Here is a 16980-nt window from a genome sequence, read left to right on the forward strand (position 1 = left end):
GCACTTAATGTAGACCAGTATGCAATATTTTCCACCAAATATACAGTTTATTGATCGTGTGTGTATGTGTGTGTGTGTGTGTGTGTGTGTGTGTGTGTGTGTGTGTGTGTGTGTGTGTGTGTGTGTGTGTGTGTGTGTGTGTGTGTGTGTGTGTGTGTGTGTGTGTGTGTGCGCGTGCGGGCGGGCGGGCGGGCGGGCGGGCGGGCGGGCGGGCGGGCGGGCGGGCGCGTGCATGCGTGCGTACGTGCGATTGTGTGTGTGTGTGTGTGCATCTATGCATTCATCTCTACATGCATCAACCTGTCCATCCATGTATCTACTTCTACACCCTCCCTCCATCCCTCTCTCCCTCCTGCCCTCCAGTATGGGTACGTTTGTGACCCTGGCAGAGGTGTTGGAGGCCAGGGGGTCACCACTGGATGAGGGGGAGCTCTGGGGTCTGCTCCTGGCCACCGCTGAGTCCTTGCTGGAGATCTCCTGCAAAGGTATCCGTCCGCTACGCGTCTGGTTTCCATAGCGTTCTCACCACGGTCCAAAGCTGTGTCAGACTGTATTTGAGGTTTGAAAGGGAGGAGCCCATCCCTTGTTCTGCACCAACATCTGGTCAAACCCAACGGATCAGACAAAGGAAATACAATCGTAATGGATGGTGTAATCCGATGCGATCCACTGACAAATCCCCGCCAGAAACACTATGCTGGACTATCGTTTATAATACTAAAGGACATGTAGTATGGTAACCTTATTTCACTGCAACGGTAAAGTACCTGAGTAGTCGAATCGTAGTCATTTATTGACACCGATAACAATATAAAACCGGTATCGGCAGATAAATAAGGTTGTAGTATGGTTAATGGATTTGAAATGAATAAGTGATATGGTGCTCTTAACTATGCTCAACTAGAACAGCATGACGTACGCACTGCCCATGTGAGAGGTTGGAGTCCCATTGGGGTCGTCACGCTAAGATGTACGCATGAATGCATCCATCAAACGCCCTATATTCAACAATAAAGTATGTCCTGGTGTTCTTCCTCCAGGCTCGGGGAACATGTGCAGCGTGCTGAGCCCGGGCTCGGTGCTGCTCTCGGCCAGTGGGAGCCTGGCCTTCAAGGGCTGTTCCCGGTCTGAGGATGTGGCCTCCTTCACGGCCCCGGAGGTCCGTCAGGGTCTGGTCGCATCCAGCCGCACGGCAGCGGAGAAGGTGGACCCCACAACACGTCATCAGTACCGCTGCACAACTATGAATGAACTGGTTTCTTACATATCTTGGTATAGTCTTCTACTGGTTATGGGGTTCATGACGCCCAGTAGAAAGGTTATGGATTCAAACCCCAACTTCAACAAGGTTAATTTTAATTACTTTGGATCAAAGCGTTCTCTAAACAGAGTACATCTTAGGGTTTCATTTAGTGCCACCTTGGGTTCACACCACTACCTGACAACCGCTGTTTTCTGCTCCTTTGACAAATAACAACCAGTTCTGAACAAATATTGTTTTAACTGTGTCATTGCCACATGGTGGTTTGTGTGCAGATGGCGGTGTATTCCATGGGGATGATGCTGTACTGGTGTGCGGATTACCTGCTACCTCAAAACCAGGTACTTTATTACTGTCTGTTTAAGTCAATCAGTCCATCAATTAATCAATCAAACAATAGATCAGTTTATCTATCTTAGTTGGCTTTCTCCATTTTTGGCTCTTTATGTAAGCTCTACCAAAATAATTAATCTGAATCTCCTTTTTTGACTGGTTTATTTTCTCTCCTTTGTCCCACTCTTTGTTAATCACTCCCTGCCGGTCGGTGTCTTGCTGCCCCAGCCTGTCCAGCTGAGCAGCGAGCTGGACAGGCTGCTACTGAGCATGTGCGAAGATGTGGTGTTGAAACGGGCCGATCTGCTGGCGGTACTAGAGACCTGTGAACAGCACCACACAGCCTCTCTGCTGCCCCCTCCTGACAGACTCATCAAACAACTAGTGGAGGACGTTTTCCGGAACTCAGTGAGTTGGGCTACCCAAGTTATCATTCATTGTTCTTTATTGTTTCAAGCTATAGTTCATTGAGTTAATTAGCTACAAGGAAGGGCTATTTGGGCCATTCGAGGTTATTAAAAAATCTGGTAGAATATATATATTTTTTCAATATACTATATTCCAGGTTCCAACAATTCTGACATACATCTTTGTCTTTTTTTTTACCTTTCTTTGTACCTTTGTAGGTTGATCATGTTACCATGTCTGAAAATGGAACACAACTCACAGACCGCAGTCAGACGGTTAGAGACAGATTTCACGGTATGGTTCATCAATAACACATCATAATATCCTACAAAATACTAAATAGCAAAACATTTCCAGAAAAACCTCAATAAATTATGCAGGGACACCATTCTGAAAGTATTTCACGAAGCTTTAGTATAGATTCTTTGACTGTTGGAATTCCAATTTAAATCTGTCCTGTGTCTTTCCAGCTGGTTATTTTAGTAACTCTAACTGGGCGATGAGGAGGAAGGCTTCCAGAGCTTGCTCAGGAGCCTCGTACCGAACAGAAAACGCAGGGTACGTGATGCGTCCATACTGCAAATAAGTTTGGCAGTTGAAATTGGACGTTTTCTAATCAACCCTCTTCCTGTTAGTTTGATGTTGAAAATAAGACGTTTTATTTAGTTTAGCAAAAAATCGGCATGTAACTCAATATAATTGGGGAAACACTCTGAAAACATCAACAAAAATATCAAAATATAATTTTTGCCTGTCACTTTTCTTTCTTCCTTTTCTCCAGAGTTTCTTCGGGAGGTCGTTACAGAGACGATTACACCCGCTATCAACAATCGAACCGCACCCCTTGTAGTCCGTACATGGACGGTGGTCGCGATACCAACCCACGGGCCCTCAACCACTACAGTTCCACCCTTAGTCTGAACGATAAGAAACTCAAGGTGGCTCTACTCTTAATGATCAGTACATTTATTGGATTGTTTTCATTAGAATGACCTTATGGCAGTTTTGGACAATGATAACCCCTTAGCAGTGTATACCTACTAGCAAAACCATGATATATGTGATCCTTCCAACTAAAGCATTAAACAACCAAAACCAAACATTTATTATGTGTTGCAACAGCTGAAATAACCTTTCCAATGTCACAATTAAATTATAATGTACATAAATTATACTTATATACTTATTTTACTGTATATCTTGAGTTTCTTATTTGTTATGTAATTCTCAGAAATGCTATTTAGAAATGTTGGAGCGGATTTAGTTGGTAGCATTCTGCCAGCTCACTGCTCGATGCTGCTAATCTCTACACACTGGACCTTTAGGTTAATACGGCTTTGTTGTATAATTGTCTTCGATAGGAAATGGGCCCAGAGTTCATTAGAATGCAAGATGAGCCCCATGTTGTCTTGGAGCTGCCAGGATCAATAATGGTGAGTTTAACGGGGAGTTGATAATCCATTAATACGCAATCAGACAACAAAGGCATCTCTATACTCCATACTTCAAACGATCTAAGTATTCTTCAGAAGTCCATGATGAATTTTCCCTCTCTTCTCTCCCCCTTTCTTCTCTCCCTCTCTTTTCTCTCCATCCTCTCTTCTCTCCCCCCTTCCTACCTTTCTCTCACCCTTTTTCTCCCTTCTCTTCTCTTTTTATATCTATCTCCTCTCCGCCCTTCTCTTTTCCTCACTTCTTCTCCCCCTTTCCTCCCTCTATTGTCCTCTCCCCATCTTCGTCTGCTCCTCTCGTCTCCCCCCCCGCCCTCTTCCTCTCCTCTCAGTCGAGGAAGGGGAAGGCCTCCTCCACCCAGAGGGAGGTGGGTGTGGTGATGCCCAGCGGCCAGAGCCTCCAGGTGAGGTGCGAAGCGAAGAGCCGGTGCGGGGACGTCTTCGACATGATCGTGGCCCACTCCAACCTTGTGGAGCACTTCTACTTCGGCCTGGCCTACGTCGACGGTAGGAGGAAGAGGACTCTGTGGGTCGTGTGTTGTGTTGTAGAGTAGGATCTTGTAGCGGCTGCCCCGCCTCCAACGACGGAAGCTACTAGTTTTTGTTGCCCCCAAAATCCTGCATCCGCACTTGTAGGCATCCTTCAACAACTAGCCAAACCCCTACCCTGTTTCTTTATGAGCTGGGTCTGAAGTCACATACCTTTGAGTGGTTTGGGGAGTGAGACAGATTCATCATCGTGAGACAGAGTTTCCACTAAGGAAAGGGAGGTAGGGAGTGTGGGAGCAAGCGTTGGAATATCTGGATCTTAAGCCAGTTAATCACAAACTCACTACAACAACATTTTATATTTGAGGTAAAAAGGTCCCAAAAATATACAAATGGAGGGACCTATAGGAACAATGTGAGAATGTGCAACTGACAGTCTATCGAGTTGGTTGGGTCTGTGTGGAAACGTCTAATTCTCTCCCTTTTCTTCTCAGACAATGAGTTCTTCTTCCTGGACACTGACACCAAGATTTCCAAGGTTGCCCCCGACTCCTGGAAAAAAGTGCCTACGACCCCCTTTATTCTCTACTTCCGGGTCAAGTTTTTCGTCAGTGACATTTCCCTGCTTTTGTAAGTGAGACACATTCTCTAGTTTTGTATGTAGTTGTCAGGATATATATTGTGGCGGCTGCCTCTACCCAAAAGCATAATTTGGCTTCAAGTCATCGTGTTCGTTTTATGAAATGGATCGTGTTATCCATTATTTTTCTGACAGGCACAAGTTGAGCCGCCACCAGTACTACCTCCAGCTGAGGAAGGACTTCCTGGAAGACCGCCTGTCTTGCCACGAGGAGAGCTCTCTGTACCTGGCGGGGCTGGCCCTGCAGGCAGAGTACGGAGACTGCATGCCTGAGGTACCTGGTGCTGGGACGCGGCTATCATCTCTTCTTTAGTCTTTCTATTATTGTTTATTCTGTCAGTTGTGTTCTATGTATTTTCTTATTAAATATTAAGAAATGTATGCGTTTGTACTTGTGCCATGAATGGATGGATTGTGCTGACTGAGGCGTGTTGCTGTGCGCAGGTGTACGGTAGAAGCTACTACCGGGTGGACCACTACATCTCCAAGAGCGTCATGGAGAAACGTGCCTTGCCTTCCATTAAGGATGAGTTGCTGCGGTTACACGCCAGCAACACCCAAATGCTCTCAGACGAGTCGGAACTGGAGTTCCTTAAGGTGACAAGGCAGAAAACTCTTATGCTTGTATACATGTATATTAATATTGAAAATTATCATTTAATTATTATTATTTAATTCATTAATCCTTATTCAGATTTACTAGAAATGTTATAATATATTAACAGAAGTGCTGTGATGAGGCATTCCGACTCCATATGCAGTTTATCGTTAATTAATTTTATGAATAAAACTTTTCTATCAAATGTGAATATCCTAAATCATTCCCACACTACCTGAGACCTACTACTACCTCTTATCTTGAGACATACATGTCTTGGGACAATAATAAACACCAGGTGGGTTTTGTCAACTGTGTTCATTTTTGTCGAAAGGGACCAGTGAACCAACTGAATCGAGATCATCAACCAATTTTTTCGAACCTATCTATCTCTCCGCAGGTGAGTCTGAGCCTGCCCGAGTATGGCGTGTTGTTCTACCGCGTTGTGCACGAGAAGCGTCCGGTAGAGGGGGAAATTATCCTCGGTGTGTTTGCCAAAGGGATCATCGTATACGACGTCAAAGATGGCCGCCGATCCACCAGTCAGACTTTCTTTTGGCGGGAAACCTCAACCATCTCCTCTAATGTGAGTCGTAAATGTTTATTTTTTTATAAGAATATTTGTAGAAAACAAAACACAATCTGGTTTTGACACAACATCCGGTCGTCAATGACGACAAATATGACGACTCGTCATATTTGTCTTCTTTGGGAGTTTGAAGTAGAGCTTATGTTGATGATGTTTAGTTTTTAGCTTTTAGATCTAAGATTACTGTCAGTGTGGTGAGGAAAAAAAGTTGAAGTTCATTTTCCAGCATTTTTCTTATGAACCTTCCTTTGCAGAAACGAAAGTTCATCATAGAGTGCCGTGGCAACAAGAAGAAGTACACCTTTGTTACAGAAAGGTCGAAGATAGCCAAATACCTGTGTAACCTCTGCTCCGCACAGCACAAATTCAACAACGAGATGAGCTCTCGTAAGCTCAGCCACAGCCATGTGTCAGGTCAGTTAGCCTTAAGCCACTAGCCGTCTCCGTGACAACGCTACCTGTCTAACCATCTACAAATGTTAGCTTTCTACAGCACGTAATATATTTGCATTGGGAGGTTAATAATAGTGTCCATCTTATGGGTGGCTCACAAAGTAATACTTTACAAACTATAATGAGGATGTACTTGTTGATTCTTGTCCGTCTAAGTTGCTATTTATGTATGTTTAAATGAACTGTAAAACTTTTGACAGACTTTCAGTTGTTTTAACAAATACTGCAGTCACTGCAGTTGCTAAAAGTGTCAGCGAACGGACGTTGACATGCTAACGCTAACTTCCCTCCAGAAGACAACCACATTGGCCAATACGCTGCCAGCAGCCGGCCGCCACGCGACCGGCTCAAGTCGTACACCGAGCCCCCCACGCCCCAGGACGACAGCGGCCTGACCACGCCCCAGGACGACAGCGGGCAGTCCACCCCCCAGGACGACTCCATGACCAAGCTCTGCGACGACCTCACCGCCAGGATCGAGGCCCGAATGAAGCAGCACCGGCAGGGCCTCAACCAACACAGGTAGCCCTGGGTGGTCCTCTGACTGTAGGATTACCATAGTGGTTCATTATCTATGCATACACATATTGATAGATTAGATTAGATTAAACTTTATTAATCCCCCGTAGGAGAAATTTGTTTGTTGCCACAGCCCAGCAGCAGTGGAAAACACAGGATAAAAAATACAATACAATAAAAATACAAAGTACTTATGCAAACAAAAATAAACACTAAGGTAAATGCTAAACTAAACGCTAAAGTAAGGAGAAGACAAGACTAACAGAACAAACAACAACAGGGCAAACAAAATATACTACCTACCTACCTACCTACCTACCTACCTACCTACCTACCTACCTACCTACCTACATACATACATACATGCATAAATCTATGCATACAAACCTACCCAACTACATACTTGCACACATACATACATAAATACTGTACATACATACATAAATACTTACATGCTTACATACATACATGGGGGGGTATGTGAGTTGTGGGACAAAAGGTTTTGAGTTGATCCCAATGTCCACAGTCTACCTGTATTTACTGCTTGTCTGTTTGAAGATTAATGTGTTTATATGCACTTCATTGGACCTACACATTCCATTTCTTATCTTATATTTGTTTTTGGATACATTCTGACTTCTGACTCTTCCTGAGACAGAGTGCATTTCATTTTTTGTGTGTCTGTGTGTGTGTGTGTGTGACACGTGTGTGTGTGTGTGTGTGTGTGTGTATGTGCGTGTGTGTGTGTGTCTGTGTGTGTGTGTGCGTGCGTGCGTGCGTGTGTGTCTTGAGAATACCTGACATGTCTGTTGAGTGTGTGTGTGTGTGTGTGTGTGTGTCCGGTGTGTGTGTGTGCGTGCGTGCGTGCGTGCGTGCGTGCGTGCATGCGGCTGGATGTGTGTGTGTGTGTGTGCGCGTGCGCGCGTGCGTGCCTGCGTGCGTGTGGCTTGGTGTGTGTGTGTTGCAGCACCTCTTCCAGCAGCCCGCAGAGCGCTCAGAGGAGTGGTTCATTGGCTCCCTCCCTCTCTGCTGCTGCCAGAGGTAGGACCACACACCTCCTAACCTAAACCCGTTGCACACCAGTAGGAAACAAAATAAGCACACCACAAGTTGGTGGATTTGATTTTTATAGAATCCACCAATCATATCTCCAGAAATTTCCCATGACCCAAGGTGACCGCAGTTGGGGTCCTGAACCACAGGTTGGGAAACAAGTTGCTAATACATAGGGGTGAAAAAATGTCTCCATTATGAAACTGGTCCACAAACCAGAAAGCTTGTGGAAAAGTGAGTATTTGTTGTGTGTTTGATCTGACAGACTGTCCAGCCAAACTAGCCCCGGAGAGAGAAGTCATCTGTGTTTCGTTGAAGAAAGACCCAAAGCTTGGCGTTGGTAAGCCAATCGCAGCCTTGAGTCCCAACCAGATTCACACCATAGTTCCTTAAACCTGCAGAGTGGTGGTTGGAAGCGCTGGTTGTGTTTGGTGCCGGGGGGGGGTTGTATCTCTAACACAGGCCTGGGTTTGGGTTGTGTTCCCAGGCATAGTGATCGTAGGCGAGGACACGGTTGGCAAATACGACCTGGGGATATTTGTGGCCTCCATCGTCCCAGGTGGACCCGCGGCTAAGGATGGCCGAATCCGACAAGGTAATAATATTACACAGATATAATAATGATATGAGGATGATATGAACATGAGGAGAATGATGAAATACAAATGATTATAATGATATGAAAATGGTGATAATTAGTTTAATGGAAGAAGATATTGAAGTGAAACCTATACATGTTTCGTTTTTGGGGGGTTGTTGTTGGCTTGTAATTGTTCATATTATTATTTTGATCAGGGTAGTGCTTTGTATCTTTTAAGAATTAAAAATAATTCAAATGTTCAGCTATGGAGCCATCACAGGTCCCGTTGTCCCCTGCTGAACACCACCACACCGCTGATACACATCGGTGCTGTCGGTCTTTCTGTTTGACCTTTGACCTCTAGGAGGGCGTCTGATCTCCCTGAACCAAGTCAGCCTGGAGGGCGTGACCTTTGCTGAGGCAGCAGATGTCATGCAGAGCAGCCCCCCCGAAGTGCAGCTCATCATCTCCCAACCCAAAGGTAAAGGTGTGTGTGTGTGTGTGTGTGTGTGTGTGTGTGTGTGTGTGTGTGTGTGTGTGTGTGTGTGAGTGTGTGTGTGTGTGTGTGTGTGTGTGTGTGTGTGTGTGTGTGTGTGTGTGTGTGTGTGTGTGTGTGTGTGTTCTAGTATGTCTGTTAACGCATGTTTGTTTATATTTATGTGTGTGTGGGTGTGTGTGCACATGTTTTTGCAAGTGTGCGTGTCTCTTTTGTAATGATTTGCCAATCTGTCTTTGTAATCACCAAAATAGTGTTTGTGAGTGTGAACACACAAAACACACCCTGTGTCTCCCTGCGCCCCCTCCCCCACCATAACTGTATCTCCCCCCTTCTCCCCCTTCTCCCCCCTCTCCCCCACCATAACTGTATCTTCCCCCCTTCTCCCCCCTCTCCCCCACCATAACTGTATCTTCCCCCCTTCTCCCCCCTCTCCCCCACCATAACTGTATCTTTCCCCCTTCTCCCCCCTTTCCCCCACCATAACCTTGTCTTCCCCCCTTTTCCCCCCTCTCCCCCCCCCTAACTGTATCTCCCCCCTTCTCCCCCCTCTCCCCCACCTCCAGTGCAATTGAGCCCCAACAACCTGGGGAACCACCGGGCGCCCCCGAGCCCCCAGCAGCAGCAGCCCCCGCCGCGGGACCCCGACTCGGCGGGGGGCAGCCTGGACGAGATCATCTCCGTCATGATGACCCCCAAGACGGGCAGCCAGCTGCAGGTCCCCCCCGACATACGCATCTACAACGCCCAGGTAGACCTCGGGCTGCAGCCGGAGGGACAGGGGAGGAGCTAACGTCTGAGGGAGGAGGGGCTAGGAGAGGGCGAGGTTGATGCTTTTATCAGGTAAAAGGGGATGACGTGACGTGAAGTTGCATTGCACTTATTTGGCAGAGGTTTCTGTCCAATGGGACTTACACTAAGGGCCAAGTCCAGAGAAATGCGAGAATCACTTGAGCACGTTAAAACTCATAAAATAAGCAAAGCAACTGCTTCAACGTGCTACAATGCAGAGAGAAGAGATGGACTTACCAATCCCAGACTCCCTCCTTGTGGCAGGGCAGACGGGATTGTGTCAATAGTTGGACTCCCAGCTGATAAGGTGCAGGGGTGGATCCCCCCATGGCTGTGGCCTTCTAGAGCAAGAGGCCATGATCTGTGTCTTAATGATATGTAACTACAAGAATCCCTGAATAGCTAAGTAGGATAACACACGCTGGAGCTCTGCATATGTGAGGTGTGTAGAGAGAAGAGGCGTGCAGATTCTGATGGCTAGTTGTGTGTGTGTGTGTGTGTGTGTGTGTGTGTGTGTGTGTGTGTGTGTGTGTGTGTGTGTGTGTGTGTGTGTGTGTGTGTGTGTGTGTGTGTGTGTGTGTGTGTGTGTGTGTGTGTGTGTGTGATGGCAGGACGGCTCCCTCTCCTCTCTGAACAGCGTGAGGCCAGAGGAGCTGACCCTGGAGCTGCGGAAGATGGGAGGCAGCCTGGGAATCAGCATATCAGTGAGTTCACTGTAACACACACACACTCACTCAATCACACACGCATGCATGCATGAACACACTCACTCACTTACACAATCACGCATGCACGCACTCACTCACTCACTCACTCAAACACTCACAGACAGACTTAGATACACATATTACACACACACACTTACAGACACACCTAACCTAAATTACTGAAAGCAATACTTCTCTCTTTTAGCCTTATTCCCCTTCAAATGATTTGCCCTTCAACCTCTCTCATCTGCTCCCTTTTCACGTCTCTCAGTCTCTCTCTGCTCTTTGTTATCTGCTCATCTCTCTCTCTCTCTCTCTCTCTCTCTCTCTCTCTCTCTCTCTCTCTCTCTCTCTCGCTCTCTCTCTCTCTCTGTCGGTCTATCTAATGCCTGGGATGACCAGATGGGAATCACTTCCTGTCCACCGGCTGTCTAATGACCCTTTCCCTTTTACTGTCATTTAGAACTTGGCAGGCACTCCCCTAGGTCACCCTCTGTGCTGTCAAGAAGAGAGAGATGGAGAACTACTGTAGAATTTAAATTTTGCGGTCTAGTGTGGTGTGCTTGATAACCACAAGGATTGTACTGGTTGCTGGTTGCAAGACAAATGCACATTCTTCAGTGACTGTTCATAGATGGTCACTTTAATGATGGGCAGCAGAGGCATCATTCACTGGCAGTGAAGCGGAGCATTTCTAGTACCAGTACCAGTATGAGTACACTCTCTAATGCAAGTAGTCGAGTTAAGAGCTGCAGGAGTCCGGGAGTTTAAACTTTCTTGGGTTGTTGGTTCAAACATCTGCCTTTCATATTAACACTGGATTTGAACTTTTGAGCCCTTTAGGTGAGATCCTTTTTGTTATGGTGTGATAATTATATTGAGCGGAATAGAGGATACATTGTTCAGGAAACAATGGAACATTTCCCATTCGTCAGTGCATGACTGCTTTTCTTTTTTAAATATATATCCCAATTTTGTCATTTTTAAATTGTTACTACATTACTGTATTAACACATCAACTTTAAAAGGTTTCTGTAGAAACAAATGGTATGGTAGGTAATATGTTTGCCGGTGAGCAATGAGTGTGGAGCACATAGGGACCGTGGGGAGGAGCTGGCCTCCGGGTCCCTCAGCCCATCACGTCTAGTCTCCCCGATCTGATTAAGCCCCTGGTGGTCGGGGGATTAGAGGAGCAGAGAGCAACGCACACGCAGTGTGACTGAGTTCATAGGAGCCTGCTTGGCTTTAAACCAGGCCAGGGATACAACTGCCTCTAGCAAGCTGTTACAAGACACAATGAACTGGGTTTCCCCTTTCTCTTGCTCAAATTATATAAGTATATGATGATTAAATAGTCAAATCTGTAATTCATTGAATAATATTGTATTAAACAGTAAAATGTTGGAACTAATGAAGCTTTGTCTTGGGTTTCCTTTCCTGAATAATGTATCTGAATGAGATATATTAAACATGAATCCATTCATAAATCAAAGTATTTCATTGGTTGAACCAGTCCAACGTGGTGTTTGTCTTTCCCCAGGGTGGCATCAATAGCAACCTCCGTAACGGGGGTCTCTACGTCAAGAGCCTGGTCCCCGGGGGGGCGGCAGAGAGGGACGGACGCCTGCACCCAGGTATGATGTCACGCTACCAGCTGCTCCCCTCGCACACAGCCAAAGATAGACAGACAAACACAATCCATCTGGCTGCTTGTCTGTATGTCTTACCGTCTTCTATCTTCGTGCGGGTGGGTGTGTGTGTTTTTGCGTGTGTGGGTATGTTTGTGTGTGTGTGTGTGTGTGTGTGTGTGTGTGTGTGTGGATATGTTTGTGTGTGTGTGTGTGTGTGTGTGTGTGTGTGTGTGTGTGTGTGTGTGGGTGTGTGTGTGTGTGTGTGTGTGTGTGTGTGTGTGTGTGTGTGTGTGTGCGACAGATGACAGGCTGCTGGAGGTAGACGGGCTGAGGCTGGATAATTTTACGTACCAGCAGGCCGTGGAGTGTCTGACCAAGACAGGAGAGGTACATGTGTGAATGTAGCCAGACATCGTTATTGAATCTGTCTCTGTCTGTATCTATTTCTCTCTCTCTCTCGCTCTCTCTCTCGCTCTCTCTCTTCCTCTCGCTATGTGTGTATTTATGTGTACCATGTTCTTTCTCTTCTCTGCTCAATTCTGCACTCCTCATGTCTCCCTTCCTCCTCCCCCCCCCCCCCCCTCATCTCCTTTTATTTTCTCCTCCTCACCTTACATCTCATCTTCAACTTCTCTACTACCTTCCACGTATTCCTGATCCGATCCTCCTCTCCTCTGTCCTCTTCTCCCCTATCCTTCATCTAATCCCCCCCCCCCCCCCCCCTCTCTCTCTCTGCAGGTGGTCTCCCTGGTCGTGGAGCGAGAGAGGATGAGTCTGCCCCGCGTGTCCCTGAGCCCCGACACGGCCCGCAGTCTGTCCCCTAAGAGCTGCAGCCCGGACACCAACCACCTCCGCTACAACAGCTGCCCCGCCATCAACTCTCCCCCGATGGCCGGCGGCGAGCCCCAGAAGCCCCGGGACTACCGCTTCATGGCGGACGGTAGGGTTAGCTCGGTCCCTGGAGCTCTCTGTGACACTGCATCACCCTGACATTGACATGACGTAAAGGTTCTCCAAACTTTGGGGCCGGAGGAATTATGTGACGATTCCGTCGGGTTTTTGCATAAACATGTTAACTGTTTTATATTCTATTGTCAGCGATCGAACGCAAACCATTGATAAAGCTCTAGGCACACAGCTACGTCGGAACAGACACAAAATACAGACACAAAAGACTGCTAAATTCCCGGTCCCAGGCTTAGCTTCTTTTTTCTTTCTTGGATTGTGCTACAAATATGGAGCAAAATTGACACTTGGTTTGCTTTAGGCTTAACCCTCATCGTTACACGCTAGATTTCTGGTCTACAGTAGATATACAAGCAATATAACATCTAAATGAGCGTAGAAAAATATCAGAAAAACAGGAAGATTCACTGCTGATATTTTGCCACTACATGCACAGATGAAGGGGAATGCATTATATGTATCAGTACAGTTTCAAATAACCTACTACTTATCCCACGGTGTGTCAGTTGGGATTAGGGACACTAAAACTCTCGTGCGCTAGAGAAACTTGCGTGAGGAATCTTCGCTGTAAGCTAGTAGCATGCGTAAACTGCCACCTATGAACTTTTACACCATCTCTACAACCCTGACTCCTCCCCCTAGTCACCTGGCCAACACCGCCACCCCCACCACTTATCTTACTGTTCTTTAAGCCCCCCTGCCTCTCCTACGTCTCACCTGACACCCTCTCCTCGACCCTGACCTGCGACCCCACTTAAAGGGCCGGCGTAGGAGATTAGCAGCATTTCGCAAGCAGAACCTAACTGAACCGAATGACCAAAAACAAAGCGACATCCTCCACCATAGAAGAAAAAAGAGAAAATGGAAAAATAACAATTATATCAATGAATAAATCATAATGAATAAAGAAACGTAATAGTGGTGATCCCTTCATTCTCTCATTCTCTCTCTCTCTCTTAACCCTAACCCTAACTTTCCTACAAACATGCATCTATAGAGCCGTAAGATTTGCTAACTGCTACTGCTACTGCTAACCTAAACAGAAAATCAAAATAAAATAAAGGATTAGGCTCAAAATATTGCAGATCGCATAATGACCTCTTCAATAAACATGAATAAAGGGAGCAGTGAGATTTGGATTTGGAGCTGAAGAGTACAAAGAGTACATAGAGACTTCAGACTCAAACGAGCTGCAGGTAACATTTGAGAGAGCAGAAGGGAGAACGATTTTGAAAAGAAACAACCCAAAAAATGTCCCATCCTTCTCTGCTCCCACCCTCACTATGTTTCTCGGCCATTGAGTTGCATTCAAGTGTTGCATTTCAAGCACCTGTTATTGACAGGCAAGATGGATTTGTCAAACCCAATCATGGAAGAGATGCCCTGTTTGCTCCGAAATTATCCGGGAGCAGACTCAAATCTAAAATGACCCATATAGAGGCAGAGGCAGTCAACTCAAAACAAAAAATCTCGTTCTGCATCTCACTCACTGCTGACGGATGGCTACAACAATTCTAACAAAGACTTTTAAATCAAACCTACTGCACCTTTAACCCCACCCGAACCATAACCGTGCCCCCCCCCCACCTGGATCCTCCCCAGACAACACATTCGAGGTGACCTTGACCAAGGGCCCCAAGGGCCTTGGCTTCAGCTTCATCATGTGTGACATGGACCCCCTGGGGCAGGAGGCGGGCAGCGTGGTGCGCATCAAGCAGCTGTTCCCAGACCAGCCGGCCCGCCTCTGCGCACGCATCCGCGAGGGCGACGTCATCGTGGCCATCGACGGACAGCACCTCAAGGACCTGATCTACCCGGTAACCAGTGACCCCCCCAGTGTTTTTGATTGGATGTTAAGTTAGATGTATGAGTGTTATACATGTCGTTGTATGTATTCTGTTGAAGGTTTAGCTGTGTAGAGCATTGGATATCGTTCATGATTTCTCAAGGTACTCCCTTCTGATGTAATCAATGTATTAAAATTGGACATGCAACAAGTATAATTAATAAAAAGTATCAGACATAGGCTACAATTGAATTATTACAAGTCATATGTGAAGCATACACGTTCAACTCTTCACAAAAACATACACCAAAGATATCCAACCCTGCCTGTTGTTATCTGTAAAATATCTTAAAGCTGCCTCATAAACCTCACTTTCCATATCCTAAAACATATTTGCCGCTAATGCTGCTTATATTCTGCATGTCATTCTCTCTTTGCCCTCTAGAGGGTGCTACAGTTGTTCAAGAACTCATCGTCTGAAGTACTACTGTCCCTGTGCCGTCCTGCATCAGGTGGGCACACACATTAACATGTACATGCACGCACTCACACACACACATGCACATCCAATAATAGCAAAAAAACTTATACCATATCGAATGACTTGCTTTGCCCTTTAGGGACCCTTCCTCCCATTGAGCAATTTGCTGGCACATGAGTGATGTCACAGTGACCGACAGCGACGGCACCAATGGAAGCACAGGAGGCTGTGGTCGTTCCTGAGGAAACAGGAAGCGGACATGGAGTCGCAGGGACGGCAGGAAGCGGCGCCCAGGTAGGCGGAACAACATCTTCAAACAGGAGTGAAGCCACCTCACTGTTCTTTCAAAGTCTGCTATGATAAATGCAAATTGTTTTCATCTATGTATCAATATTGGCACAAGAAAAACGGATAGACTGATGTCAAGTAATTAACGGTACTGAAAATTGTCTGACAGGCTGGAGTCTGACAGAGTGGACCAGCCTGGATAGCCTTACCTTTGGTCTCCTGGTCTAGAAGGTATGGACTCTGATAGTAATCAGTTCATAATCACTCTAACTCTTAACTCATAATAACGCTGTACGACCAGTTAAACGCAACAATAAAAGACAAAAAGTAAAATCAATCCTCACAAGGAATAAAGTATCACAAGGAAGAGAAAAGAAGGAAAGATTTCTGTTGGAAGTCTCTGGTGTGTCCATTCACTTCAACAGCAGCAGAGAACTCCAGTCCCATATTGTTTGACTGAACCAGAAGTGGGCCTATTAATGCATCTTAATATGAAAACGGCCACAAGGTGGCAGACTAGCACCGGTGTTCGTTCTAAAAAAATGATAATGTAACACAGGTTAGTTGCTGCTTAATCTCAAGCAGTTTAAGTAATTAATTCAGCTAAATCTAAAGGTTTTAGAAAATAAACTAACTTGTGTGTTATGTGTTTTCTCCACAGGACTAGAGAAATCCCCAGAGGGGAACAGTGTTTGAGGTTGTCAACAGCAACTGAAGTGAATTTCAAACAGAAACAGCTTGAATGTTTGGTTCACGAATGAACATTTGTAAGTCATCAATATGAAGACATTGGGACAACAGCAGTAAATCAGCACCACAATAATTCCTGTTATTATTACAATGGTTTGTTTCCAAGCCATTAAACAATAAACCCAATTGAAATGTGCACTTTTAGCTTTTTACCTAACTAACGTCCCAGTGAATCCCTGTGTATTAAGATGAGTCACCAAACTCAAAATACAAAAACAATAAGCCCCATTTCATTGCAGACAAAGCCTCCACTACCTGAATAAAACATTAAAGAACAATGTTATTATTGTCTCGTAACGGAATACTTTCGTCCTCTTCATGAATGAAGACCCCCTGCCAAACTGTGTGTGTGCGTGAGTCTTTATGTGTGAGTCTGTGTGTGTGAGTGCACGAGTCCATACATGTGTGTGTGGGACAGTGGCACGGTGTGTGCTGCCTGGGTGCTCCACAGGAACATCAGTCATGGGAGCGAGGAGAGAGCTCAGCCCGCCCGGACTGCACTGTTCCTGGGCTGATGAGGGATGAAGGGGTGGGTGTAGATGAGTGTGCTTGGATCTCCCAGGGGTCCAGAGATGGAGAATAATGACCCCAACGCAGCACATTAAGTAGACGCAGGCACATATATACACACGTACACATGCAGAAAGACCCCCTTGTGTGCGCACACATAGACCCACAAGGAAATACACGTACACATACATAGGGGTCT

At 46.0% G+C, this 16980-nt stretch overlaps 1 protein-coding gene across 1 annotated transcript in view; it reads left to right on the plus strand.

The window, feature by feature from the left end:
* Nucleotides 1-16249, plus strand: part of frmpd2 (FERM and PDZ domain containing 2) — a 19359-nt gene extending 3110 nt beyond the window's left edge. The window contains exons 2-30 of the mRNA XM_030341089.1: nt 364-485; nt 1041-1204; nt 1537-1602; nt 1823-2002; nt 2221-2296; nt 2473-2560; nt 2784-2940; nt 3364-3435; nt 3786-3960; nt 4437-4572; nt 4718-4856; nt 5027-5179; nt 5581-5766; nt 6024-6183; nt 6516-6744; nt 7709-7782; nt 8060-8134; nt 8282-8389; nt 8739-8855; nt 9437-9621; nt 10274-10366; nt 11910-12003; nt 12302-12387; nt 12739-12940; nt 14569-14783; nt 15198-15264; nt 15373-15527; nt 15691-15752; nt 16183-16249. Of these exons, the coding sequence (XP_030196949.1) occupies nt 365-485; nt 1041-1204; nt 1537-1602; nt 1823-2002; nt 2221-2296; nt 2473-2560; nt 2784-2940; nt 3364-3435; nt 3786-3960; nt 4437-4572; nt 4718-4856; nt 5027-5179; nt 5581-5766; nt 6024-6183; nt 6516-6744; nt 7709-7782; nt 8060-8134; nt 8282-8389; nt 8739-8855; nt 9437-9621; nt 10274-10366; nt 11910-12003; nt 12302-12387; nt 12739-12940; nt 14569-14783; nt 15198-15264; nt 15373-15410 (3456 nt within the window). The 5' untranslated portion in view covers nt 364 and the 3' untranslated portion in view covers nt 15411-15527; nt 15691-15752; nt 16183-16249. The remainder of the gene's footprint in view (nt 1-363; nt 486-1040; nt 1205-1536; nt 1603-1822; nt 2003-2220; nt 2297-2472; nt 2561-2783; nt 2941-3363; nt 3436-3785; nt 3961-4436; nt 4573-4717; nt 4857-5026; nt 5180-5580; nt 5767-6023; nt 6184-6515; nt 6745-7708; nt 7783-8059; nt 8135-8281; nt 8390-8738; nt 8856-9436; nt 9622-10273; nt 10367-11909; nt 12004-12301; nt 12388-12738; nt 12941-14568; nt 14784-15197; nt 15265-15372; nt 15528-15690; nt 15753-16182) is intronic.
* The last annotated feature ends 731 nt before the right edge of the window (nt 16250-16980 follow it).

The sequence above is a fragment of the Gadus morhua genome, chromosome 18 (assembly GCF_902167405.1).
Source record: "Gadus morhua chromosome 18, gadMor3.0, whole genome shotgun sequence".
Lineage (NCBI taxonomy): Eukaryota > Metazoa > Chordata > Actinopteri > Gadiformes > Gadidae > Gadus > Gadus morhua.